The following is a 27,025-nucleotide window of genomic DNA, read 5'->3' as shown; positions in this document are numbered from 1 at the left end:
AAAAATTTTCAAACACACTCAAGTAGACAGAGTTGCATCATAAAATGAAACTTAATGTTCATTCTCTAACTTCAACAGTGATCTTAAATTCAACCAATCTTATCTTCATCTATACCCCATACTCCAGCCCCACTTTCTTCTGCCTTTATTTTAGTTTGGTGCATATCTAATCAGTGTTCAAATTTAAAATGGTCTAAAATGTCATTTAAAAAATAAGATTGCTTGAATCAAAATTCAGATCTACCACGTAGTACAGTTTATATTGTGAGACTCCCTGAGTATTCTTTATGGACACCCCCCGACTCTTGCAATTTATTCAAGTAAGTTGAGACATTTAGCCACTAGAGATTTTCACATACTGGATTTTGCCAATTTCATTTATTTGGTATTAACATATTTTCTATGAATTGATAGAGTCAAAAAGAAATAGAGTGGGGGTGCTACTTGGAAAGACAGATTTCATTCAGGACTGTTGGAACAGGGGAAAGAAGACTTAGTGTAGAACCAAGTTCCATTTCAAAATGCAACAGACAATTGGGGATGTATAGCCAAGGAGCAGAGTTAGAGGGTCAGTGGATGGAAACCTACTAAAAGGAGACATCACAGGTAGGGGGTTTCTTGCTGACCTGACTTAGGATTTCTGCTAAAGTGATCATAGATTCAGAGTAGGGGATAATTTAGGAGGATTCTTGCTGCACCTGCGCTAAACAGACTGATGACAGGGTTCAAAGACGAACGCTAGTTGAATGCTCAGGCAGCCTGCTTAAAAGTTTGGTCAAGGAGAGAATCTTTCATCTAGAATCTTGATCAGGTTTAAGTTTGTTGTCCTTTGGTTCTTGTTTTCTTGCTGAAAAGCAAAGCCTACTGTATAGGTGGTGGTATGCTCCTGCATTTCAAATAACACAGTTTTATTAACTGCTTTAACTTTGTGGTGTACTGCATATTAGTTTCTTGATGGCTGAGAACATATTTCACATTCAGAATTTTTTCTGCTTACATAAATTTATTTTCAAGAAATTTCATACAGTACTTTAAGGTATTTAGAAGAAAGCAGGATTTTCTAAAATCACAATATGCAGAAGCATTTGTCATCAACTTTGATAAACATCCTTCTAGTCCCTTTTCTATGCATGTATTCTGTGGAATTGGATGCAAACACATATTAAAAATATATACGTTTGCCTAATGGAAACACGATATACAGAGTATTGTATAGTGTGCTTTTCCATTCAATGATATTTTCTTATCAGCATATTTAGAAATACATCATTCAAATAGGTCATTTAAATTTCTACTAACATTTATTATTTAAAAAATTTTTTCTTTTATAATCAGCACCACATTAAACTTTCTGTGTAGCTTTCCCTTTAAAACTATTTTTATGGCTGTTTGATATCATCAGCTGCATATTATTAACGGTTACTTTGATTTCGTTTTTGGTATTATCTATACTGTCTTGGAAGGTGAAAATATTTGTCAAACTGTTAAATGATAATAAAGAATAATTATAAACTGCCAAGCAGAATTTCCTTCTTGTGCTCCTTCCCTACCTTCTTCTCCAATCACATAAATAAGAGCTGTTTTTTTCTTTGCCAGTATGCATTGCCTCAGGAACAAAGGTGGCTCTGTTTAATCGACTGCGATCCCAGACAGTTAGTACCAGATACTTGCATGTAGAAGGAGGTAATTTTCATGCCAGTTCACAGCAGTGGGGAGCATTTTACATTCATCTCTGTGAGTATAAAAATGTGCATTTCATGTTTTTAGTGTGAAATTGTTAAATTCTTTTGATAATGAGATACATGGATAGATTAAGTTTTGTCATTTGCCTTATCATAAAATGAATTCTAATAGATGACAATCTGATTTCTTTTTCCACCCTCTGTAGTGGATGATGATGAATCAGAAGGAGAAGAATTCACAGTCAGAGATGGCTATATCCACTATGGACAAACAGTCAAACTTGTGTGCTCAGTTACTGGCATGGCACTCCCAAGATTGGTATGGCTCTTCTTTTGCTTTAGTGATAACATGAAATAAAAATTAATTCTTTAAACAGGAAAGCCACAACATTCAAATGTAAAAAACATACCTCAATTTTATGCCTTTTAATTTTAAAAAATGTTAGTAATCACTGTTGTTTATAATTGACAGTTATACCTTACCTTATTTTCGAAATGCTTTAAGGTAATTAGCCAGTTTTTGCAAGTACATTCTTAATGATTTTTTTCTTAAATGATTTCCAATAAATTTTGGTGGCAATTTTCTTTTTGGCTGTTTATCTGAAGCCGTTCAGTAGAGGGCACTATAAATTGCATTTCTTTTCTTTACTAAGGCAGCGATATACTGTATTCATTTTTTGTGGTACCTGCCATATCCCAATGTAGGACCAAGTTTTCAAAAAGAAGAAATTCTTATTCCTTTTAAAATATAAGCATAATTTTTGTTAGCTTACTCTCTCACAAGAAGATAGATTTACTAAAACGTAAATAAAATTGCTATTTCTAACTTGGGAGAGGGGCATAGGATTTAGGGCTTTTGTTCGATAGAAGATGTTAAAACTCAGCCAGGCATGGTGGCTCACACCTGCAATCCCAGCACTTTGACAGGTGAAGGCAGGAGAAGGAGAGGTGAATAGTCCTGGTATCACTGGAGCTCAGGAGTTTGAGATTAGCCCTGGCAACATAGTCAAACTCTGTCTTTACCATGAAAAGAAAAAAAAATTAGGCATGGTGGCGCACACCTGTAGTATCAAGCGGAAGTGGGAGGATAACTTGAGCTCCAGAGGTCAAGGCTGCAGTGATTGTGCCACTGCACTTTAGCTGGTGCAACAGAGTGAGATCCTGTCTCAACAACCACAGAAAAAGAGATCTTGAAACTGTAAAAACTACTTTTGTTAGTAAAATGAAAAGTCCTCTGTAGCACCACCCCCTTCCCAATTTTCCTTCTCCTTTTCTGAAACAATGCAATTTATTTATATTAAAAGATGAAGGGGATTTATGATTAAGTTTGATTCAAGGTCAGATGGAGGAAGTTGGGCAAGTAGAACATTTAGTATTGTTTCTAAACATGCCTTCTGTTAATTTTTTTGGTGAAATATTCCACAGGCTTATATTTTCTGGAGCTATTTCAGCAGAGGCTGGGTTGATCTACAGTTTTCTAAACCAGTGATTCATTTCTTTGTTATTGTTTTTTGTTTTTTTTCCTCTGTCATGATTGTACAAGGTGATTTTATTTCCTATTTCAATGCAGTAGGTTAGAAGACATGAAGTATAGTAACAGTAATCAGTAAAGCTTTGCAGCTGAGACAAATTATAATAAAAAGGGTAATGTTAGGGAATGAAGGGCATGAAAAACAGCAGAAGACCAGAAGCAAGCGAAAAATCGGAATCAGCATTTATTTATTTTTTTCTCTTCTCATTCATTTCCTCTGTTCCAAGGATGATGTTTGTTTGCTTTGATGTTAAATGCTTGTATTGCAGAAACACAGTTTCGGAGGATGATTCTTCCGATCACCAATAGTTTAAAATACAAACCACTTAGAAGACAGCCCCAAATTTTAAAACAGTGTTTTCATTTACAGTTGTTTGTAAAGTACCAGTAGTCTGCCTTGCTTGAAAGTCATCATTAATTGAAGTTTAAGTCATCATTAATTGAAGCCACTCAAAACTATATGGCTTTATATAAAAATGTTGCAATAAAAAAATTAACTTATTAAAAAAAGTTACAGTACCATTATTAAGACGCTGATAAATAAATCTTTCTAGGGGTTTCATGACTGAGGAATTCTGACTAGTTTCCTCAAAATCGTATCTAGATTTTCGATGTCTACATTACTTCCTACCTCCATTTACATGCTGTTTTCAACAGAGATAGCATCCTGTAGCTTTCATAGGCTCTTCAAAAGAATAATCCTACCTTATTATCTGAAAGTTGCATTTAATGCTTCCTAGAATACCAACCTCATTTGAGAGCTTTGCTTGGAAAACACTATCCCTCCAAGACCACCTTTTAATGGGATAAATGTCTCAGTAAAGTATTCTTTTTTTTAGGTTGCTGTCAAAAGAGCCATAATCCACAGAGATCTAGCCAGTTAATGAGAAACCTCAGTTGGCCATTTACCCCATGTACTGATCAAAGTTGTCAGATATTCAAGGAGTTGGGGTTATTTAAGATCTGTTGTGTCACTGGTTTCACTCCACTTCTAAGGCTTTGTCAGTGTTCTTCAGTGTAAGGTATAAAAGTACATCATTGCTTTGGTGAACAACCCAGTAAAATAAACTTCACCAACATATACTGAGCGTTCAGTAGGTATAGTATTTAAGAATATGAATAAAACATGTTTCTTGTCCTTTAGGGCTGTATCCACTTAACCTCAGAGGTATGGTAAATATTGTACAAACAGACTATAGAACCAGCTTAGAGAAAAGAGAGAGCTGGTTGGAGTAACCCCTGATGTTTTCTGGACGCATAATCTACCACATACCTAGCTTAAATTAGAGTTAGTACTACTTGTTTTCTAAAATTTCTTTCCTCCTTTTCTTAATTAGAAATCATCAAAGCAAGGTCTTGGTACAATCTTTGGACAGCTTTGATTTCTTTATTGAGAAGAGCTAGGTCATTTAGCAATATCTATGTCCAAAGAACTATCATCATGAATGAAAAACCAGTTGTGGCCCATGTTCTCAGCATGCTTCTTACTAGCTAGTGGAGAAACAGTAGGGCACACCAGCAACAGTTCTGTAGAAAAATTACTATTCTCCTGTGGTGGAGACTTATAAATGAGTGCTGTAGACTTAGAGGAAGGAAGCTTTAGACTTACGTCATTGAGAAAATTAGTTATTTCCCCAAAATCCTAACCTCATTGAATTTAAATGCAGCTTGAAAACTTTAGCATTGTTTTGAAACGTTTTTAAGACGGAGTGTTACTCGATCACCTAGGCTGGAGTGCAATGGCGTGATCTCAGCTCACAGCAACTTCTGCCTCCTGGGTTCAAGCGATTCTGCTGCCTCAGCCTCCTGAATAGTTGTGACTACAGGAGTGTGCCACCATGCCTGGCTAATTTTTGTAATTTTTAGTAGAGATGGGGTTTTTGCCATGTTGGCCAGGCTTGTCTCAAACTCCCTGACCTCAGGCAATCTGCTGGCCTTGGTCTCTCAAAGTGCTGGGATTACAGGCATGAGCCACCACACCCAGCCTGATTTGAAACATTTTGCTTGAGTTTAATCAGTCTCACCAACTGTCTTAGAAAATTGCTAAAAATGTAATGCCTGTTTCTTAAACGCAAAAATTGGTGGTGTTAGTAGGATGACAATTCTAATAAACTACAAAGCTAAAAATGTGTAATTATAAAAACTGTTAACTTTAAAGATTGGACCTTTATACAGTTGTGGATTAGTGGAAGCAAAATGATCTTTTAGTATAAGCGAAGTGTTACTCAAGCAATAAAAGTCTACATTGCATAATATGGCACTATTGTGAGCATCTTTACATATTCTGATTCATTTAATCTTCACAGAGGTTACTATTAAAGATTGTGGAGGAAAGCATTACATTTGTGCGTGTGTACATGCAAGCTCCAGTAGTCCTGAGCACCTTCTGTGTGCCAGGCACTGTCTAGATGCTAGAGGTACAATGCATGCAAAGTTGAGTGCCTCTCCTCCTGGAGTTTATATTTTGGTAGCATGATAAGCCAAATACCCATGTAAGGGATTTATGTAGCGATGAGAAGACAAAACAAGATAATAAAGGTTTAGAGAATTGGAGGAGCACTTAGAGAGGTCAGGGAAGTCTTTTTGAATTTCAGAATTAATTAATTAATTAATGAGGCAGAGTGTCATGTCACTCTGTCGCCCAGGCTCGAGTGCAGTGGCGCCATCTGGAGGGACCAGAATGAAGTCAAAGAACGACTAACTAAGTGAGGAGCATTTCAGGCAAACAGAACTGAAGGCAGGGGATGTGTGAGGACTAGTAAAGAAACCAGTGGAGCTGGAGCTGGAGCGGAAGGAGGAGTGGGAAAGTGGCAGGAACTTAAGCTGTAAGGTTAGCCCTAGGCAAGATTTTTTAGGATCCCTCTCTGTATCTAGGGTAAGGACTTCATGTTATCTCTGTTTGTTAGAAGGCCACTGGAGGGTTTTAAACAGGGCATGAAGGCCCTTTTTTGTTTAGAAGCATACATCTGGCTGCTGTGTGGAGAAGAGAGCATGGCAATGTGGCTGTGGAAGCAGAGACAGGTGTTTGGATTGTTGTCACAATGGAGACAAGAGCTGATGCTATCTTAGACCAGGATCATAGTAGTAAGGTGGTGAGAGGTGACAGATTTGTTTGAAAGTGGACCTGACAGAATTTGCTGACAGACTGGATGGTTGGGTATGAGAGAAAGCAAGGTATCAAGGATGACTCAAGGTTTTTGGATTGAGTGAATGCTGGTGCTATTTGTTAACCTAGATGAGTTGGCCTGAAAGGATCAAGTTTAGGAGGAAATCCAAAATTCTGTTTTCAACATGGTAAGCTTAAGATGCCTGTTAGACATCAGAAGTGGAAATGTTGAATAGGCAGTTAAGTGTACATACAGATTGAATGCAAGAGAGAAGGTAAGTCTGGAGATAATAAATTTGGGAGTTGTCAACCTCTAAATGTTTTAAACAGTATAGATTATAAAGAGGGAAGAAAAGGGCTGAGGACTTGGCTCTGAGCATTCAAAAGGTCAGTTGGATCAGGTGTAGCCCTGAAAGCGAAATGTATTGAGCGCGTCTGAGAAAACGAAGTAAAATGAAGACAGAAAAGTGCCATGAGATGCGTCTGTCTGGAAATCCTTGGTGGCTTTGACAAGCAGTTGTAGTGGAGTCTTTGAGATAAAAGGCTGGAGAGATTGCAGGAGATTGAACAGTGAGGAAGAGGCATTTGCAGAGAAGCAGGTAGTGAGAGGGAGGGACAGGGGCATGTAGTCAGGGTTTTCTTTACTTTAGATTTTGAGATGAGAGATAGTATGTTTGTATGTTGTTGGAAGTGATCAGTAGACAGGAAACAGTAAAGGTTTATTGCGTCAAATATTGCTCTGCGTCATCATCATCTACTTAGCCATTACCTTCTAGGTGTCACGTGTCATGTAGGTTTTGATAGTATTATCTTTCATATATTCATGTGCTTTGTACACTAGTTGGATTATAAGATTTTAGAGTGTAATGGAAAGAGATCAGTTGGCCAGGCAGCCAGTCCTGGGATCAGGACATATTCTGGTCCTTCAGCTACTAAACTGGTATTTTGAGCAATTTATCTGACCTCTCTAAGCCCATTTTGTAATCTATAACATTAGTTTAGCTTTGTTTTGTTTTTAAATATATAAGTATTGGATAGTGAATATAAGATGTTTGCACTGACAGTCGCCTTCTAGAGATTTTTCGCTTTGATGTTGGAATATTTGTTATTATATGCATATTGTTGGAAAAGATCATCAGAACTTGCTATTCATGATATGGTCCATTGGCCAGCAGCATTAACATTACCTGGGATTTTGTTAGAAATGCAGAATATCAGGCCCCACAAGAGTCCTGCTGGATCAGAACCTGTATTTTTCTTAAGAACCCCAGGTCATTGGTGTGCAGATTAACGTTTGAAAAGCGCTGATCTAGAAAACAACTGCCTGCCAGCCTGATGTTTTTATTTTAGATGTTCATGGAAGAGTGTAACAATTTCTACATTCTGACATGCTTGCAACCTAAAGCTGTTTTTTATTCCTAGCCTTTTTGTTTGTGAATGTTTTTATATATGTAGGCATAGGACAAATAACTGTGATATATTATTATATAGTATGTAACTTCTGTGTACTTTTGATATTGTACACAAGGGAAATCCTTTCCATGTGTGAATGACCTCTGTTATTTCTTAATTGTTAAATATAGATAATTAGGAAAGTTGATAAGCAGACCGCATTATTGGATGCAGATGATCCTGTGTCACAACTCCATAAATGTGCATTTTACCTTAAGGATACAGAAAGAATGTACTTGTGCCTTTCTCAAGAAAGAATAATTCAATTTCAGGTATGTTTTTTAATTACTGTTAGGATCTAAAATGTACAAACTGTGAGGTTGACAGCTTGGAAAAATAGGAACTTTTCATTTGCTGTTAATTATATATGCAGATATTTATCTCAGGACTGTGCATCCTTAATACACAGTCCTCAAACATGTGAGCAATCCTTTCTCAAGGAAGAACTCAAAATTATGAACATGTTCTCAGAAAAACAGGTACATCTAGTTCCAGGGTTCTTAATTGAGGAATGAAGAGCCCCTCAGGATGTCCAAAAATAGATTTTCAGTGCTCATTGAATCTTCTGAAATTGTGGGCAAACCTTGTATAGACAAAGCATTTTTCTGGGAGAAGCCTCAAAATCTCATCAAGATTTACATTGTGGTTTCCCAAGATAGTAATGATGACATGCTTTAAAACCTAATGCCTTACATTTACCCGGCTTTCATGAAATTATGATGTGGGCAGATGATTTAATAAGATAGTTACAGTTTCATGTGAAACTCCTTTGTAAACTCCTGTTCCAGAGAGATGGTCACACACACTGATGGGCATGCTGAGTCCCTGGTCTAGGTCTGTTAAGGTAGGGGTAGGGGCTTTGCCTTCCCATCTTGAGTCACTCCTTTGGAAAGCACATATGCTTCTAGCTATTTCCTAAGCATGAGGACGCCCATTCTCTTTCTTAGGAGTCCCTGAAGAGTCTTAAACATCCATGTACATCACAGATACTGATCTGCTATTAATGAAATTGTACCTGTACTGGTTGTTGTGAAAGGTATTATTATATGTCACTGAAATAGTTTGTATTATAACAAAAACTGTTGTCATGGGGTTTCTGTATTAATATTCTGTTTGTGTTTATATAGGGATTGGCAAAGCACCATGCTTTAGAAAGTTTCTAAGTTTTTACTAAATTCTCTTAAGAACTCTTGTCTGAGGGTTACTTTGATAGAATTTTCTTATACTATTAATACAAAGTGTATAAAACTTAGTGTCTAAACTTCTTTCTTCATTAGGCCACTCCATGCCCAAAAGAACCAAATAAAGAGATGATAAATGATGGCGCTTCCTGGACAATCATTAGCACAGATAAGGCAGAGTATACATTTTACGAGGGAATGGGCCCTGTCCTTGCCCCAGTCACGCCTGTGCCTGTTGTAGAGAGCCTTCAGGTGAGACCATCTAATCCAAATTGGCCTTTAGCTCTTCTTTGCAGTTACTCTTAGCTATGACTTGGCATCATTTCATTTCATGGGAGTTTTGATTTTTTTCCCCCAATTGTGTGATTTGGAGATTTTAACATACACCATTTGTTGATTAAAAAAAAAAAAAAATTAGAAGGAGCATACTTGCCAGGAAATTTAAATGGAAATAAACTTGTTTGTTAAATTGAAATGTTTTTAGCTAGCTTTGTAATAAAAATCATTTAATTGCCCTTTTTGTAAAAAACAAATGAAAGTTGAATGAATCTAATTTGTGTACTTTAATGAAAAATGAAAAGTTTTCTCAGTGTTGTGATTTTCTGTGAATTGCAGTTGAATGGCGGTGGGGACGTAGCAATGCTTGAACTTACAGGACAGAATTTCACTCCAAATTTACGAGTGTGGTTTGGGGATGTAGAAGCTGAAACTATGTACAGGTACTTGATAAAACTTTTTACATCATCCAGAGGTTGTGAGGGGTGTGGGTACAGGAGAGTCTTTGTCCTGGCATTGATTACAATGTATTAAACAACCTTGCCTTAAGTCTCATTTTAAAAATGTAGTTTGCTTTTTTAAAGTGCTTTTAAGTGATTTATATTTCCTCCTCAGGTGTGGGGAAAGTATGCTCTGTGTCGTCCCAGACATTTCTGCATTCCGAGAAGGTTGGAGATGGGTCAGGCAACCAGTCCAGGTTCCAGTAACTTTGGTCCGAAATGATGGAATCATTTATTCCACCAGCCTTACCTTTACCTACACACCAGAACCAGGGCCACGGCCACACTGCAGCGCAGCAGGAGCAATCCTTCGAGCCAATTCAAGCCAGGTGCCCCCTAATGAATCAAACACAAACAGCGAGGGAAGTTACACAAACGCCAGCACAAATTCAACCAGTGTCACATCATCCACAGCAACAGTGGTATCCTAACTACCGTCTTTTTGCTAGGACTTAAATTGACTTGAGTGTGGCAAACAGTTGACAAAAAAGGAGAAAAAAAATGAACAATCTTTTGTGGTTTCTTGGGAAAACTTTTCATACCAAGTGATACTATTCAGAACCCCATTATCTGTCTACAAGTGCTGATTTGAAATGCAGAAGCCACAGTAAAACAAAACAAAACATCAAAATGTACAAACTATTGGAAATCAAGTTTTCAGCAGTTTTGTTGGTTGGTTGGTTGGTTTTTCTTTGGTTTTGTTTAAATGGGCAAGAAGTAAATAATGTGGCTGGAATACAAGTTGAACAAACTAGAAGACACAAATCTAACATAGTTTTTATGGACCAAGGAACTTGTATATTGTATAAGCTTTAGTAAAAGGTACATTTTCACCATACCTTTTTTTATATCACGGTATTATAGTACACCTTGTTACCAAATAGGTTGTTCTCTTCCCCGCCCACCTTTGAGCTTTTGCTCTAAAATACATTCGGGTTCCTAGCCTGACCTTGTTTAATCTAATTATCATACTCTTCCAGGTTTTTTTTTTTTTTTGATCTAAGGCTGGAACTTTTTCTTTTCTTTTTTTTTTTTTTTCGGCTGAAGTCTTACGACTCTTCGTGAGTCAAAATTGTTTGGATTTCAGCAAGTCAAATCTTGTAAAGGCCTACATATTTTTTTTTAAGATTATATGAAGTCTGTGCAAAAGCTTTAAAAAAATGCCTCTGCCTTGCCTGCAATACATGCAATGTATGTTAACTTAGTCTCTCTTCTCAGACACTGTTGGTAGTTACTTCTGTGTTTGCCTTTAAAAAAAAAGGATTTATAATGGTTGTCCAAGAGGTTCTAACATTCACATGCAATTTGGTGTGGCCATTTAGCCATTAATGAGTTAATGGCACAGAACATGTTGATATTTGAAGTATTATTTCCCCTTTTCCCATAACGTAAATACATACGTGTGTTCCAGGATTTGTTCAGGTTTCCCCCTCCTAATCTTGTACATAACTTGTATTATGTGTAAGTTAAACATTTTATTTTGAACTTGGAATGTTCCCAGTGATTTCATTCAGCAGGGTATTTTCTGCCTTGTTGGCAAGTGACAAAAAATATGAGAAGTATTTGCTACCAGTTGGTAGATGGTGCCCTTATGGTAGAATGAGGAAAATGTCAGCAAAAGCATGTTTTATTATCTTTACTTTTTGGGGGGGTTGGAGGGGTAGCCTAGGCCAGAAGATCATTGTAATCTTAAAACATAAGATGCTTTTATTAGATGATCAACTAAAATAGCTGGAAGACAGTACTTTAGAGACAAATAGTTGTAAGATTATAAAATGCAAATGTAACTTATGTTTTCACTTCTTTCTCTGCCTTTTTTTGTTTGTTTTCTCTTTTCTAATACTGAGCATCTCCGCAAATGTCTCCTAACTCAGAAAATGTTTCTTTTCTTTTCAGCTGAGATTTGGTTGCATTCAGGGTTGTATGTTGGCCTTGCATGCTAAACTCGCCAGTTTTACCTCGCTTTCATTCCTGAACGTTGGTTATACTTTTGTTTGGTTTCTTTGAAATTGCAGCAGACTCGTTGGGCTGTATTTAGTACAGGAACCATGTGTGTAATGTTTATGACACAGTCTCGTAATACAATCATCCTTCTTAGAGTAAAAACTACCTCTAGATTGTGGTAAGCTTTTACTGTCCCATAAAACAGGAGCCACAGTACCTTTTGAATGCAAAACTGTAACTTCCTTCAGCGTTTCTGTACAGAACATTGTCTTTCTGGTGTCTTGGGCTGTTTTGAAAAAGTTTTCATTAATAGACTTTTTAGAAATTATTAGTAGTATCATTTTTTCTTCAGCTTTGCTGTCTTCACACTCACTCTTTGCTCGGACTATGCCACTGTAAATACTCTTCCTGACATCTTTAAATCGCCTTTTCCTCGGTTTTCAAGGGGAAAGTCATTCGTAAAGCACGTTAGGTGGTTAAATCAGTTATTGCGGTTTTCTCTTACTGCAAGCCTTTTTAATCACCCCCCGGGCTGTATTTTATTCTATATCGCCTTTTTTCTTCAGATCTGCTCCAGTCACTCGCTTCTCTATTATAAGCTAATCCTGCCTCACACCTTAAATCTGTTTCAGTGATCAAGGGCAGAACTCATTGTGGCCTTATCTTTCTTTGTCGTAACTGTTCACCGTCTCTTACTTACAGACCGCTTACTTCTGAGTAGTAGTTCTTCCTCTCTGTGGAGTCATGGCAGGAGTCATTACGCAGTGCTTTTGTTCAGAGCATGAACATGTTCCTAGTGCTGCTTTTCTTTTAACGGCCACAAGTTTCCTCCACTTCCTCGGTTTGGTATTTAGTTAAGGAATCATATTAAATTAACCAATAACAGAAGAGATACTTTTGAAGAACAAACTCTTCCTTACCCAGCTTTGTAGCTCAAGAATAATTTTTCAAGTTCATGACTTTCTTAAAATGAACTTGTGCTTTTTTAACAAACATTTATGTCTCATTTTGTTTTCTTTCAATAAGATAATTGAAATATTAGATTGTAAACCCCTTTCTCTTTTTTTTGAAAAGTCCAAGAATGTACTTACACAGGCATTTTTCCCCACTTATTTTTGGCCATTCTCATACCACAGACTAGAGTGAAATGATTTGTCTATTGTAGCTTATTGTTCATCAGTAGTTCTTTTGTCAGCTGCTTAAAATCTTTTTCCATGGCTTTGTGAATCATTTTCAGTATATAATTTATAGGAACCTTGTCCTCTGGTTATAGTAGACTGTGCCCCTCCTCCAGTGATGGCATTATTAGACATGCTAGTCATTTACCCTCAGAAAGACTCTCTTCTTAGAATGGTGAGTGCTTCAGTTATAGTATGTTTGAATTTTTAATAATTCCGTCTTAGAAATGTATCTTAATGCTCTCATGACTCTATGCAATTTCTAAACATTCACGTAGAAGCTGAGTCTCTGATCTAGTATGTTTTTATTCGTTTCATTTAATTTATCACATAGATTGGGAAGGCACGCTAAAGGCTGTAAAAATGCCTTTTATATTTTGAGTGATTTCAGAGTTGAACACTAGTATCCTATCTAATTTGCTGCTCACTTTCTTTGAACTGTGGCAATTAAAGGCATTGTTATACATGAGTTAATCGTGAAATGTTTGTCACTCTTACTACACAGACTTATCTGCAATCGTAACTGGTTAGTTTTTTTGTTTTGTTTTGTTTTGTTGTTTTTAATGAAACTGGTACCATCTGTGCTTTCACACAAAACTTTTAATGCCATTTTTGAGAACTAACCTAACTAGTCATGCTAACCAGAAGATCTACTGGGGAGGAGGTTCCTTTTGAAACAAAATGCTGTTACTAACCAAGTTATTTTGATTTCAAAAGCAGCTGTGTTTCTGATGAGTACTGAACAAATATGTGTAATTTCTGTGCCAGACTTATGACTTTGTTTTCAAGCACTGTAATGTGGGATGGATGGTTAGAAACAATAATATATTAGGGTTTCTGTTTAACCCTTTCAGGACTGAACTGTATCTCCTTTTGTTAATTTTTCCCTGTGTTGTGATAAATGTTTGCCAGCATTCAGTACTGTGTTGGTCCAGATGTAGGTTTATATGCTCATTTTTAGCTTATTTCTTGTACCTTGCAGCATGCTCTACGCATTCAGTCCTTAAGGGGTTTATTTTACAAACTGTGCGCCTGTAAGGTTTATTAGCAATAAGATAGAAAATTGAGCAAGTTTATACCATAATTTTGTAGAAAAAAAGAATCTGCTCAGTTCCATATTTCATCCATGAAAAACCTGCAATACGAGCAGTTCCAAGGAATAAATAAAAAGGAAATGTAAACCATTGTAGTCTTCTGTCAAATGTGCCTGATGCATGTATTATCGTCTTTGATATCAGAACACTTCATAAAGATACAATTAAATTCTATATTATAGTTGGTGTATTTACAGCCTTACCTTACCACGTATATCACATCAAAGTGATATAGCTCTGCTAATTTAATTTCCTTGTCAGTGTTTTTAACTATGTAGTGCTTTAAAGAGATTTTTTTCCCCATGTAAATGGTGACATGGGCTTTGTCACTCCAGGGGCATGTCTCTCAGTTCAGAATCATTTAAAGCTGATTTCTACAAAGTGGGAGAATATTACTCAGCAATAACTTGCTTTTCCAACATGAGGTTGTCATTTCCTCTGGTATAGGAAGGAACACAAAATAGTTTGTCTTTTGGGTGGTGGGGGTAGGGTGGGCCTTGAAGTGGGGATAGTATTCTTTAATATGAAACACAATTAAATTGGGAAGTTACATAATTTTTTGTTTGTTTGTTTGTTTGTTTGTTTTTTGAGACAAAGTCTTGCTCAGTCGCCCCTGAGCTGGAGTGCAGTGGCATAGTCCTGGCTCACTGCAACCCCTGCCTTCTGTGTTCAAGTGATTCTTCTGCCTCAGCTTCCCCAGTAGCGGGGATTACATGCATGTGCCACTACGCCTGGCTAATTTTTGTATTTTTAGTAGAGACAGGGTTTCACCATGTTGGCTAGGCTAGTCTTAAACTCCTGACCGCCTGGATGATGATCCGCCCACCTCGGCCTCCCAAAATGCTGGGATTACAGGCATGAGCCACTGCGCTTGGCCCATAATTTTTAAATCATAGCAAGTTCAGTTGTTATTGACCCCACCAAAGAAAGAATCTAAGTTATGAGGATTTTGCAAAAGATATCTTGCTATGAATACTCATTGTTAGGTTAGAAATAAATATTTAGTTGGGGTTTGAATTGTGAGGCCTCCAGAGGTTGAGACTGACAGTGAGTCACTTGATTTAGAATTTAGAATAATCTTGTATTCCTTGCTGTAAGTACTACATAGTCACATTAAACTTTTTAAAAAAATTATGTATTTGTTGGGGTCATTGAACCCCTAGATGGCCACCAGTTATGATAATATGCAAGTCAATTTAGTTTCCAAATCTAGTAAGTGAGCACAGAATGAAGTTTCCGCCTCTAAAACAACAACAACAAACTAGAAAGATACACTAAAAAGGAAACCCTAACCAAGTTTGGTGCTAGAAAACATTTAAGGAAGAGAGATGGAGCTGTTGTACATTAAGTGCAAATGAGACTATTTCATCATAGAGGTAGAGCTGTAAGCCTCAAGCCCTGTCAGGACCTACAAGACTGGATGTTTATGCCTGTGGTTCTTTGTGTTGAGAGTGAGGCTGTCCATATGCCTGGCACATAGGTATTTAACAATTAGGTGAAGCTGTAACGTTCACCTATGTAGAACTCAGTCTAATCTTGGCTTATAGAAAAGCAGGTAAATACTCCAATACAGAACAATGAAAAGGTTGTAACTAGTGTCTTGTAAGAAACATACAAAATGCAAAATAGGTTATAACTACTGAAATTTACATGATGTTTTGCTTTGAGGGAGGCACTTTAAATTCTGATGTTCTATGGAAATTTTTTTAAAAGGTAAGTATGAGATGTAGGTATATCTACCATTTCTAGCTTTTCATCTCCTTCCAGTCCACTGTCCTGTAATTCAGTATGGGTGAGCATATAGGTCAGTCAGTTTCCTGCTTCTTTACCTATTTGATAATTTCTAGTGGTGCTGGGCAGAGTTGGGGTGCTCCTGTTTACTTAAATTTCAGACCATCTAGAAACACGTCCACCTTCATCATGTAAAGGAGTAAGGAGTGTGAGGTTATTCGTAACTGCAGAGGCCTAGAGCTGGCTTTGGCAGCTTTTCTCTTCTGGAAATTTTTCCTCCCTGCAGGGCCGCCCTCCCCTTTGTTTTTCCTCATCACACAACTCAAAAATCAAGGGTTCTGGTTTTCTCCTACTTGCTAAACCTTCATGACTGAGTTCTTGTTATGGTGGTCAGATGTTTATATTTCGATGACAGAAGGAAAAGTTTGGGGAACAAATATGACCTATTTGCTAACATTCTTAGTCCCCCTGGCCTCTTGCATATGCACTAGATTACAGAAAGCTGGGGAGAGTGATTGTGGACACCTTAAAGCAAGCTTCTCCAGCCCGCAACGCAGGACGGCTTTGAATGTGGCCCAACACAAACTTGTCAACTTTCTTAAAATGTGAGATTTTTTGCAATTTTTTTTTTAAGCTGTCATTAGTTTTAGTGCATTTTATGTGTGGCCCAAGACAAGTCTTCCAGTGTGGTCCAGGGAAGCCAAAAGATTGGACAGTCCTACCTTAAAGCATTTTTTTTCATCTTGAAGGTAATGGATCTTCATCTATAAATAGAGAATAGTCATTTCTGACTTCAGATTAGACCTCATGTTTCTGGCCCTCACATTCGCTTTAGGAAGACTCAAACTCAGAGGACCAGAGTATGAAATCGTGGCAGAGATTTGTGCTCTAATCGTAACAGCATCCTGCCATTGATTATCGTCCTGGTGGCTGATTGTGCAGCTCTTCTTTGCTCATTTGTTTCATTTAAGTGGAGGAATATGATGCATAGTTACGAGAGGACACCAAAAGTTCCTAGCTACGCTTCTGTCCTGCCCGACCAGCACTAGGTTAGCGTCAGCGTCCAAGTATCTGCTTTGGCAGTCCTCAGGTTTAAGGATCTTTTTATTTTGGTTTTTCTAGGAGCAACGATAATCAGTGCTCAGGCCTGATTTTTGCATGATCTTTCAAGAAAACAGTGATGTGGTTGTTTCGAATATAATACTTCAGAGGTTTAAAAATGTAGACCTTCGCTATGATAGCCATCATTGGACACTCAAAACGTTTTCCATCCGAGTGTTGTCCTGCAGGTTGGGAATCTTTTATTACAGGAGTAGCCTATTGAGGGGACTGGAATGTATTCCCTCTTTTCTATCTTTAGATACCTGATCAAGATTCCATTTTGCAGGTGAGAATAATGGGTCCTGTGAGCCTGGGTCACTTGCCTTTCCCTGTACATTTTGAAGAGTCAGTTAAAAGGAACCTCTAGAGGCTCTTTAGTTTCTCTGGTGAGAGGCCTGGAAGTTGCTAGAATGGGAGAAGAGGTGCCAGCCAGCCATTCTAAAGGACTACAAGCAATAGGTTCAATAATAAACTCTCTTCTGTGTGTTAAGAGAAATATTTCTTACATAAAATATTTCTTACTACTCAAATTCCTATGAGCTGATACACTGGGAAGCTTTTGGAAAGGATGCCGGGGTCTTGAGGCACAAAGCCCCACCCATCTCTAGCTTGCCAGTCTTCTCTAGAAAGGTCCCTTCCATGGACAGGCTTCACTGCTTTTCTCCCCGCTGTGACTCAGACTCAGGGCTGCTGAGAGACTTCTGCCAGGCTCCGCTGGCCACTGGGCAGAGAACAAACTTGGGAGATCCCATCGGCCTTGCTTTGCTATGTGAACGGAGGATCAAAGTGAACTGGTTTGCAACGAGAAGGAGGAAGCAGACACTACGCCAGAAGTGGGAGCATTCCCAGCGCCAGTCCTGAGACTCCACCGTCTTCCTTGTGTAGGAACCTTCCATTGACATTTGCTAACATTCTTGGCCTCTGCCTTTTTGTTGTTGTTTTTGAGACAGTCTCACTTTGTCACCCAGACTGGGGTGCAGTGGCACAATTGCAGCTCACTGCAACCTGTGCCCCTCAGGTTCAAGGGTTCTCTTGCCTCAGCATCCTGAGTATCTGGGATTACAGGTGTGTGCCACCACCCCCGGCTAATTTTTGTATTTTTTTTTAGTAGCGACAGGGTTTTGCCATGTTGGCCAGGCTGGTCTTGAACTCCTGACCTCAAGTGATCCACCCACCCCCCTTGGCCTTCTAAAGTGCCAGGACTACAGGCATGAGCCACTGCACCCAGCCTTTTTGGTTTTTTGAGACAGGGTCTTGCTTTTTTGCCCAGGCTAGAGCGTGGTGGCACCAACATGGCTCACTGCAGGCTCGACCTCCTGGGCTCAAGCAATCCTCCCACCTCGGCCACCTGAATAGCTGGAACCACAGGCATGCCCTACCATAGCTGACTAATTGTTTTGTTTCTTTTGTAGAGATAGGGTTTCTCCGTGTTGCCCAGGTTGGTGTTGAACTCCTGCGCTCAAGCAATCTGTCCACCTCGGTCTCCCAAAGTGCTAGGATTACAGGCGTGAGCCAGCACTCCTGGCCATTAGCCTCTGCCTTTGACAAGATATTAATAACCGTTTGCTGAATTAGTTAATTTAGCTCCTCCACAGCCAGAAACTGGATGTGGCAATAAATAAAGGCCTGCTACCTGGAGCTTTTCTTCTAGTGGACAGGCAAAAAACAATATGGATGCATGTTTACCTATCAGAGGGCTAAGAGACAGATGGAATCTGACCATCCAAGGACCTTAGCAGCATCCGGGGTGAGAATTGCGTCCTTAAGGTACTGAGTATGCAATGTGCAGCACAAAACTGCTGCCTCTCATGTCACTGTTGATTGCAGTGGAGGTGCTCTGCACACATCACAATAAGATGAAGTTGGTTAAGTAACTTAAGCCTGGCCCAGCTGTTTTTCTCTGGGTCTGATTCAGCCACCTTGGGGTAACCAACCCCTGGGTATACCATTCATCAGGGTAGAATGACCCCTGTAAAAAAGACAAGGAAAGCCCACTAGACATTGACACAGCCAACTGTGACTCTGGGATTGCCATATGCCAAGAAGGTGCTACTTACAGGGTCTCTGAGGAGTTTCCTGATAGAAAACCCCACCTTAGAGTAGAATCAGACAAGCTGGAGGCAGGGATGGAGAAGCCAGGCTGACGAAAGGCAAGGGAACTCGCAGGTGGCCTGAGGAAGCAGCCTCCCTGTCACTCTTGGTTTGCTTCAGGAATGACCTCTGTCTACCACAGAATGCAACTAGATGAGTAACAGGAAATCTGAAGGGGGAGGTGGGTGGAAGGAGGAGCAAGCTGGGGGTTGGGAGAGGAAATCAAGAGTTTGTGCTATGCTCATTTTGAGATGCCTGTTAAACTTCAAGTTAAAATGACAAGTAGGCAGTTGGATCTCCATGTCTGGAGCTCAGGGTGACATGTGTGCTGGACAGGGACATTTGGGAGTCAATCACTTGGACATGACATTTAAAGCCATCATCCCGATGAGATCACCAAGGGAGGGGTGTGGGGAGAAGAGATGAACCCAGAGAAGGGTGTGAGATACCAAGTCTGACTCCCGGGTCTTCGGTGTGACTCCCGAGATTCTGCATTTTCCAGCAAGCTCCCAGGTGACACCAATGCTGCTGGTCAGAAGACACCCCCACTTTGTGTGGCAGAAGTGAGAGTGATTGATAAAAAGTGAAAGAGTGGCTTTGCTCCACAAAAGCAATTCTTTTTAGTGGTTGTTACTGTTTTCCAAATGACTGTTAACTAACCATCATTTTAGAATTCGCCGCCTTGTTTCTTTAAACACAGTTACAATTTCTCCTTATACTTGAGAAGGCCCATATACCAAATTACAAATGAGCTAGTCAGATAATGTGATAATGTGGCTCGTCTAAAAGCCAAAATGTTCCCATCCAACTGTAGTCACAATACAGAGGCCTGCATTACCTAACTGCATATAAACCCCAGAGCCTTTTGACATCTGAGTCAAAATTGTGGTATGCAGAAGTTAAAGGATTGTTGGGTAACTCCGAGTTTTAAAAACCTTTGGTTTGGGGGGGAAAAACACCTCAGTTTTAATGAGTTGGGAGTGGTGGCACATGCCTGTAATCCCAGCTACTTGGGGGGCTGAGGTACGAGGATTGTTTGAACCCAGGAGGCGGAGGTTGCAGTGAGCCAATGTCACACCACCACACTCCAGCCTATGTGACAGAGTGAGACTCAAAAAAAAAAAAAAAAAAAAAAAAAAGGCTAAATTACCACAAAAACCTATTAAGAGGCATCTGTGCTGAGACTCAGACAGACAATCCTCAGAGCTGTGCATGGGCCTCCGCACTCTAAACTGGCCAGGCATATCTAGAGATACCTTCCTGTGGCCTGGCTCTGGAAAGGCCATGCTTGCTTTTCCACAGTGTGATTTGAGATCTAAATGACGCCATCAAAAACACAAGTGCCTTCTAGGGAGGGGATTATAGATAGAAGGTGAGCAGAGAGCAGCAAAGTAAAGGGAGAAATCCCAGAAATGTGGAGGGCCCAAAGACGGGCTGTCAGAAGGGAATTGAGGTGTGCACTCCCCTCACTAATGAGAGCTGGAACACAGACACGTGTGTGCAGGTGTGCATCCCCACCACCACCACACCGCAAACCTGCTCTGAAAATGCTTCAACAAGACCAAGGAGTCTCTTTTTGGAATGTGATGTTTAGCATTTTCTGTCACGTGATTTGAACATCAGCCAAGCGTGTGCAAAGAGCAGAGCTTCGGGCACAGTTACTGGAGTTGACTCATCGTGGACAAGTGAAGAGAAAGACAACTTAGTAGGCGCCAGAGCCCAGGCAAACCTGAGGCTTTGCTTTTATTTTTTGTATTTGTTCATTTGTTTTAATATCTGTAATATATGTAGAGGTATTTTAAAAGATTGAAAGTAGCATGTTCGGGCATATGAAATACTTAGTGTCTGAGATGTAAAAACAATTGCAAACTCACATTTTGTTAATTAGATGCAGACCACTTCATTATAGTGTGGCTTGAAATATTGCACATTCTAGGCTTTTACTCACTAGACACAGCTTGTCACCCTCTCATGTTTGAAATTCTTTTCACATGGCTTCCTGGACATGAAGCTTTCAGGCAGCTCTTTCTCAGTCCCCCTTGCTGGTTCCTTCTCACCTCCCCAACCTCTGCACCTTGCTCAGCTCCACAACAAAGTCCATCCCCTGAATTCTGTTAACACAAAATGATGCCATGTGATTATCTTCTCTGAAAGTATTACAAATTCCGCCCACTTTCCATATTGATGGAAATTATCTAAAATGAATTGGGGAAACAGACCATCTGTGCTTCCAGTTCCTGGGAAGTTTTACCCACTTCCTTTAACCTAATAACAAAATCACCAAAGCAGTGGTGCTCCCCAACTATGCTCCTCCTGTGGTGACCTCTCCCCATCTCACATTGAAACTCCAGCTATATGGAAATGATTCAGAAATTCATATTTCCTGCTCAGACTTCTTACTTGAACTCCAGAAATGTAAATACAACTGTGTATTGGCATATGAAGTCTATAGGCATTCCAAATTCTATTTAAAATGAACTCATGATTTCTTGCCCCTTGCCTCACCCTAATCCACCGTACCCAGCCAGCCTTCCGCTTTGGGTAGATAATGCCTCATTCTTCCAGTTACTCAGAGAAGGACTGTGAAGGCAGCCTTGATTTGGTTCTCTCTCTCACATGCCACATCCAGTCATTTAATCCTTCAAAACATATTCAGACTCTGGCAACTTATCACCTCTGCCACTACCACTATGGGCCAAGCCACCATGGTCTCTCACATTGATTATTACAGTATCTTTCTAAGAATTTTCAGGGAATTGGTTTGAGTAGACCCTAAGATGGGAGAATTCGTCCATGAGAAACCCATCTGGGCTTGCTAACTGGCACTGGTCCAAAACTGCTTCTGCAGCTTCCTCTCTTCCCATCTTAGGGTCTATTCAGACCAGTTTTCTGATAATATGTCCCTCTGCTGTGTAAAGCCCTTCATGGACTTTCTGTCTTGCTCATCGAGACCATCCTCCTGCCTCCTACCTTTGCTTTCCTACTCTCAGCCTTCCTCTCTTGCACCCCTTGCTGGGTTCACTGTATTCCCAATACTCTGACCTTCTCGAACTCATTAAACATGCTCTCACCTCAGGGCCTTTGCACTTGCTGTACCTTATGTCTAGAACACTTCCATCTGTCCTTCCTGAAGGTTATTTACATAGACATACAAAATTATATTTCCACTCCCATCAGATTCTTTACCCTTGATCTGATTTGTTTTTCTTTGCAGCACTTAACATCACCTGACATTTTGTGTAATTATTTGGCCACTTGTTCATTTCTGCCTCCTCCTACCGGCATGAAAGCTCCTTGAGCCTGGGCACTTCGTTTTGTTCTTTGCTGCGTCCCTAGACCCTAGCACAGTGCCAAGCACATGTTAAGTGCTCAATATTTGCCAAATGGGTGACTGTGTCTGGGATGTTGTGGCCAATCTACCTTGACAATCTAGATCCCTGCTTTAATTCAGAAGTTTGATAAAGAACAACATACGCTGGAACATGGCCGTGACAGAAGTGTCTAGAAGGGATGGCAACTACCCAAGACCAGAGATCCAGCACAGAGACAAGAATGGAAACATTGGGACTGAAGAGATTCTTGGGATTGTAAAAATCCCAAGAACATAGGACTGTAAAAAATCTGTCATGTTACTGCCACAATAGATGAAGATTTTGCTTGCCTACATCTTGTTGCTATTCCTCTCCTCCTTTCCTCTAAATACACTTGTAGACATAGTTTTCACTTAAATTATCGGTGAGTGCTTACATTATTGTGCTTATGTTTTCCAGTTCATTCATGAGAGTATACAATATGTATAGTATACTGTATTTCTTTTTTGTACAACTGTTTGTTTTTCTTGGAATTAATTAGTTCATCATCTTCCCCTACTTAGTTTTCTATGCACCTAATCTCTTTTATTTTTAAATGCTCCATCAGATTCATTAATTCTAAGTTTCCAGTATCCGCCAGGCACTGTTCCTGGCACTGGTGATCAGCACTGAACAAATGAGAAAATCTCTGCCTTCATGGAGCTTATACTTGGTTAAATTCCTATCAGTTATTTTCCAAATACTTGGACATATCAAATAATCATTAAAATAATTTTTTATCTTAAAAATCTTCCTTCCAGAGACCTCTGGTTGACTGCTGTTTGTTCTGTGGGTTTTTTCTTTTATATCTGTTCCTTACAGTGTACTTATTTGGATCTCTTTGATTTTTACTCTCTAGATGATTTTGGGATTACAAAATCCCTGGTTTCTAAAATTTTACACTGATACATATGTACTGTTGTACCTTTTTTTTTCCCCTCACACAGGTGCTGAACATTCCACTGGGCTCTTTCAAAATGGATACTTGGGAACTTCAGTGGAGTTTTCTAGTGTTATTTTTTTTAAACTTTCTTCCTTTCCATTTCTCTATCTTTTCTTTCTAGAATTTCTACCGGTCGGATGACCCTACCACTCTGGATTCTTTAATTGTCTTATCTTTTATCATCTATTTTCCATCTGTTTACCCTTTTTTACCATATTCAGAGAGTTGATTTTTTTTTTTTTAATTTTTCTTTTAGTCCTCCCTTTTTCATTTCGGCTCCCATGTATTTTTAAAAATGTATGAAGGGGTTGGGGAAGAATTGGTCCATGAGAAACCCATCTGGGCTTGCTAGCTGGCACTGGACAGAGACTGAGAGATAGGGGCCCTATTTTTGGGGCATAAACTAAGTTTGTTTGGAAGCCTTGCATTTTCTAAGGCAGACACTTTAAGGGAGGGTATGGTCATCCTAGGGATGTGTTCTTGAGCTGTTAAAAACTGTGTTAGTGTTTGTGCAAATCTTTATAGGCCAAGATTGAGATCTAGTGGAGAAAAGGGTGAGAGGAGCCTGGCTAGAGTTTGGTCAAGGAGAGAATCATTGTCCCCTTCACTTAATCCCTGTTGGCAACTTTATGTCCATGTCCTCCTCTCCCCACCCTTCTCTCAACTTCTTAACTACATTTTAAATAAATGCAAACTTGAGATTAATTGTAGAGGACATCATCAAAGCATATAGTCATCATACTATCTAAAGTCAATGTGAAGGAAAGAATTCTAAGAGCAGTGAGACAAAAGTATCACATAACCTATAAAGGAGAACCTATCAGATTACTAGCAGACTTCTCAACAGAAACCTTACATGCCAGAAGGGCTTGAGGTTCTATGTTTAGCCTCTTAAACAGAATAATCATCAGCTAAGAATTTTTTCTCCAGCAAAACTAAATTTCATACATGAAGGTGAAATAGTCTTTTTCAGACAAGCAAATGCTGAGGAAATTTGTCACTACCAGACCAGCCATACAAGAAATGTTAAATAGAGTTCTAAATCTTGAAACAAAAGGTTGATAGGCACCAGAATAGAACCTCTTGAAAGCATGAAACTCACAGGGCCTATAAAACAACATAATGAAGAAAACAAAGTATCTGGGTAACAATCAACGTAATGCCTGAAATGACATCTCACAACTCAGTATTAACATTGAATGTAAATGGCCTAAAGGCTGCACTTAAAAAAATCACAAATCAAATATCTGTTGTGTTCAAGAGACTGACCTGAGGTATATTATAGACTCAAGGTAACGAGATGAAAAAAAGATATTCCTGGAAAATGGAAACTAAAGGTGAGCAAGAGTAACTATTTTCATATCTTACCTAATGTCTGATTTTAAAGTAAAAAATGACAAAGAAGGTAATTATATAACGATAAAAGAGTCAACCCAACAAGAATATATTACAATCTCAAACATATATGCACCTAACTCTGGAGCTCTCAGATTTATAAAGCAATTACTACTAGACCTAAGAAAGGATATAGGCAGCAACACAGTAATAGTGGGGGACTTCAGCTTTCCACTGACAGCACGAGACAGATCATTCATTGAGACAGAAAGTCAACAAAGAAACACCAAACCTAAACTACACTCTAAAACAATGGACCAAACAAATATTTACAGAACATTCTTCCCAAGAACTGCAGAATTCTTGCAGTTCATTCATTCTTATTTACATTCTTCTCATTGGCAAATGGAACATTCTCTTAGACCATATGATATGTCACAAAACAAGTCTCAATAAATTTTAAATAGAAATTATATCAAGTACCTTCTCAGACCACAGTGGAATAAAATTAGTAATTAACCCCAAAAGGAATCCTCAAAACTATGCAAATACATATGAATTAAACATACTCGGGAATGGTTTCTGGGTTAACAATGAAATCAAGATGGAAATTTAAAAATTATTAAAAATAAATGTATTATCATTTATTTTTATTTGATAATTTGACACAAATTATCAAAACCTCTGGGATACACCAAAAGTAGTGCTAAGAGGAAAGTTTATAGCACTAAATGCCTAAATCAAAAAGTCAGATACAAGTTGACAACCTAATGCCGCACCTCAAGGACCCAAAGAAATAGGAACAAACCAAAAGCTAGCAGAAGAAAAGGAATAACAAATATCAGAGCAGAACTACATGAAATCAAAACAACAACAAAAAATTACAGAAGATCAATAAAATGAAAAGTTGGTTCTTTTAAAAGAGAAAGGAAATCGAGAGACCATTAGCTAGATTAACCAAGAAAAGAGAGAAGATTCAAATGCAATTTAAATGTTAAGGAAACATTACAACTAACACCACAGAAATACAAAAGATGATTCAAGACTACTATGAACACCTCTGTGCACACAAACTAAAAACATCTAGGGGAAATAAAGAAATTCCTAGAAACATAAAACCCACCCACATTTAATCTGGAAGTAACAGAAATACTGAACAGACCGATAACAAGCAGTGAGATTGAGTCAGTATTTTTAAATTGCCAACAACAATAAAAAAGCCCAGGACCAGATGGATTCACAACTGAATTCTACCACACATTCAAAGAAGAATGGGTACCAGTCCTCCTGAAACTTCCAAAAGCTTGAGAAAGAGAGAATCCTCCCTAACTCATTCTATGAAGGCAGTATCACCTCGGTACCAAAACCAGGAAAGGACATAACAAAGAAAACTACAGACCTATGTCCCTGATTAACATAAATGCAAAAAAAAAAATCCTTTAAAAAAAGATACCAGAAAACTGAACGTAGCAGCACATCAAAAAGATAATACACCATGATCAAGTGGATTTCATCCCAGGAATGCAGGAATGATTTAAAATATGGAAATAAATGTGTTACATCACATAAACAGAATTAAAATCCGATAGGTGTGGGAAAAGCATTTGATAAAATCCAGCATCCCTTTATGATTAAAAACGCTCAACAAACTAGGCACAGAAGGAACATACCTCAAAATAATTAAAGCTGTGTATGACAGACCCACAGCCAATATCATACTGAATGGGGAAAAATTAAAAGCATTCCCCCTAAGAAATGGAACAAGACAGGGATGCTCCCTTTCAGCATTTCTATTCAAAATAATACTGGAAGTTCTAGCCAGAGCAATCAGTCAAGATAAAAAAATAAAGGGCATCCAAATTGAAAAGGAGAAGTTATATTATCTGTTTTCTTTCTTTTTTGAGACAAAGTCTTGCTCTGTCATCTAGGCTTGAGTACAGTTGTGGGATCTGGCTCACTGCAACCTCCACCTCCCAGGTTCAAGAGATTATGCTGCCTCAGCTTCCCAAGTAGCTGGGATTACAGGTGCCTGCCACCATGCCTGGCTAATTTTTGTATTTTTGGTATAGATGGGGTTTTGCTATGCTGGCCAGGCTGTCTCCAACTCCTGACCTTAAGTGATCCACCCACCTCGGCCTCCCAAAATGCTGGGATTACAGGCATGAGCCACCACACCCAGCTTGTTATGGTCATGAACCTAAAAGACCACAAGACTCTTCCAAAAGATTCCTAGATTTAATAAATGAATTCAGTAACGTCTCAGTGCACAAATTAGTAGCACTGCTATACACCAACGATGATCAAGCCGAGAATCAAATGGAGAAGTCAGTCCCTTTTACAGCAGCTGAAAAACAAAAACAAGAAACACCCTAGGAATGTTCTTAACCATGAGGGTTAAGCTATCTACAAGGTTGAGCTATCTACAAGGAGAATACAAAACACTGCTGAGAAAGAAATCATAGATGACACAAACAAATGGAAACACATCCCATGCTCGTGGATAGGAAGAAAATATGAAAATAACCATACT

The 27,025-nt window shown here is 38.8% G+C and overlaps 1 protein-coding gene across 10 annotated transcripts in view; it reads left to right on the top strand.

Annotated features, from left to right (window-relative positions):
* RBPJ (recombination signal binding protein for immunoglobulin kappa J region) overlaps positions 1-14,034 on the top strand; it is a 266,159-nt gene extending 252,125 nt beyond the window's left edge. For all 10 annotated transcript variants that reach the window (XM_054253440.2, XM_035293929.3, XM_054253439.2 and 7 more), the window contains 6 exons: positions 1,597-1,734; positions 1,889-2,001; positions 7,903-8,043; positions 9,049-9,204; positions 9,568-9,671; positions 9,844-14,034. In XM_054253440.2, coding sequence (XP_054109415.2) covers positions 1,597-1,734; positions 1,889-2,001; positions 7,903-8,043; positions 9,049-9,204; positions 9,568-9,671; positions 9,844-10,159 — 968 coding nt within the window. In that variant the 3' untranslated portion in view covers positions 10,160-14,034. The remainder of the gene's footprint in view (positions 1-1,596; positions 1,735-1,888; positions 2,002-7,902; positions 8,044-9,048; positions 9,205-9,567; positions 9,672-9,843) is intronic.
* Positions 14,035-27,025: the final 12,991 nt, after the last annotated feature.

Source organism: Callithrix jacchus, chromosome 3, assembly GCF_049354715.1.
Source record: "Callithrix jacchus isolate 240 chromosome 3, calJac240_pri, whole genome shotgun sequence".
NCBI lineage: Eukaryota > Metazoa > Chordata > Mammalia > Primates > Cebidae > Callithrix > Callithrix jacchus.
This window is presented reverse-complemented; position numbering and strand designations above follow the sequence as displayed.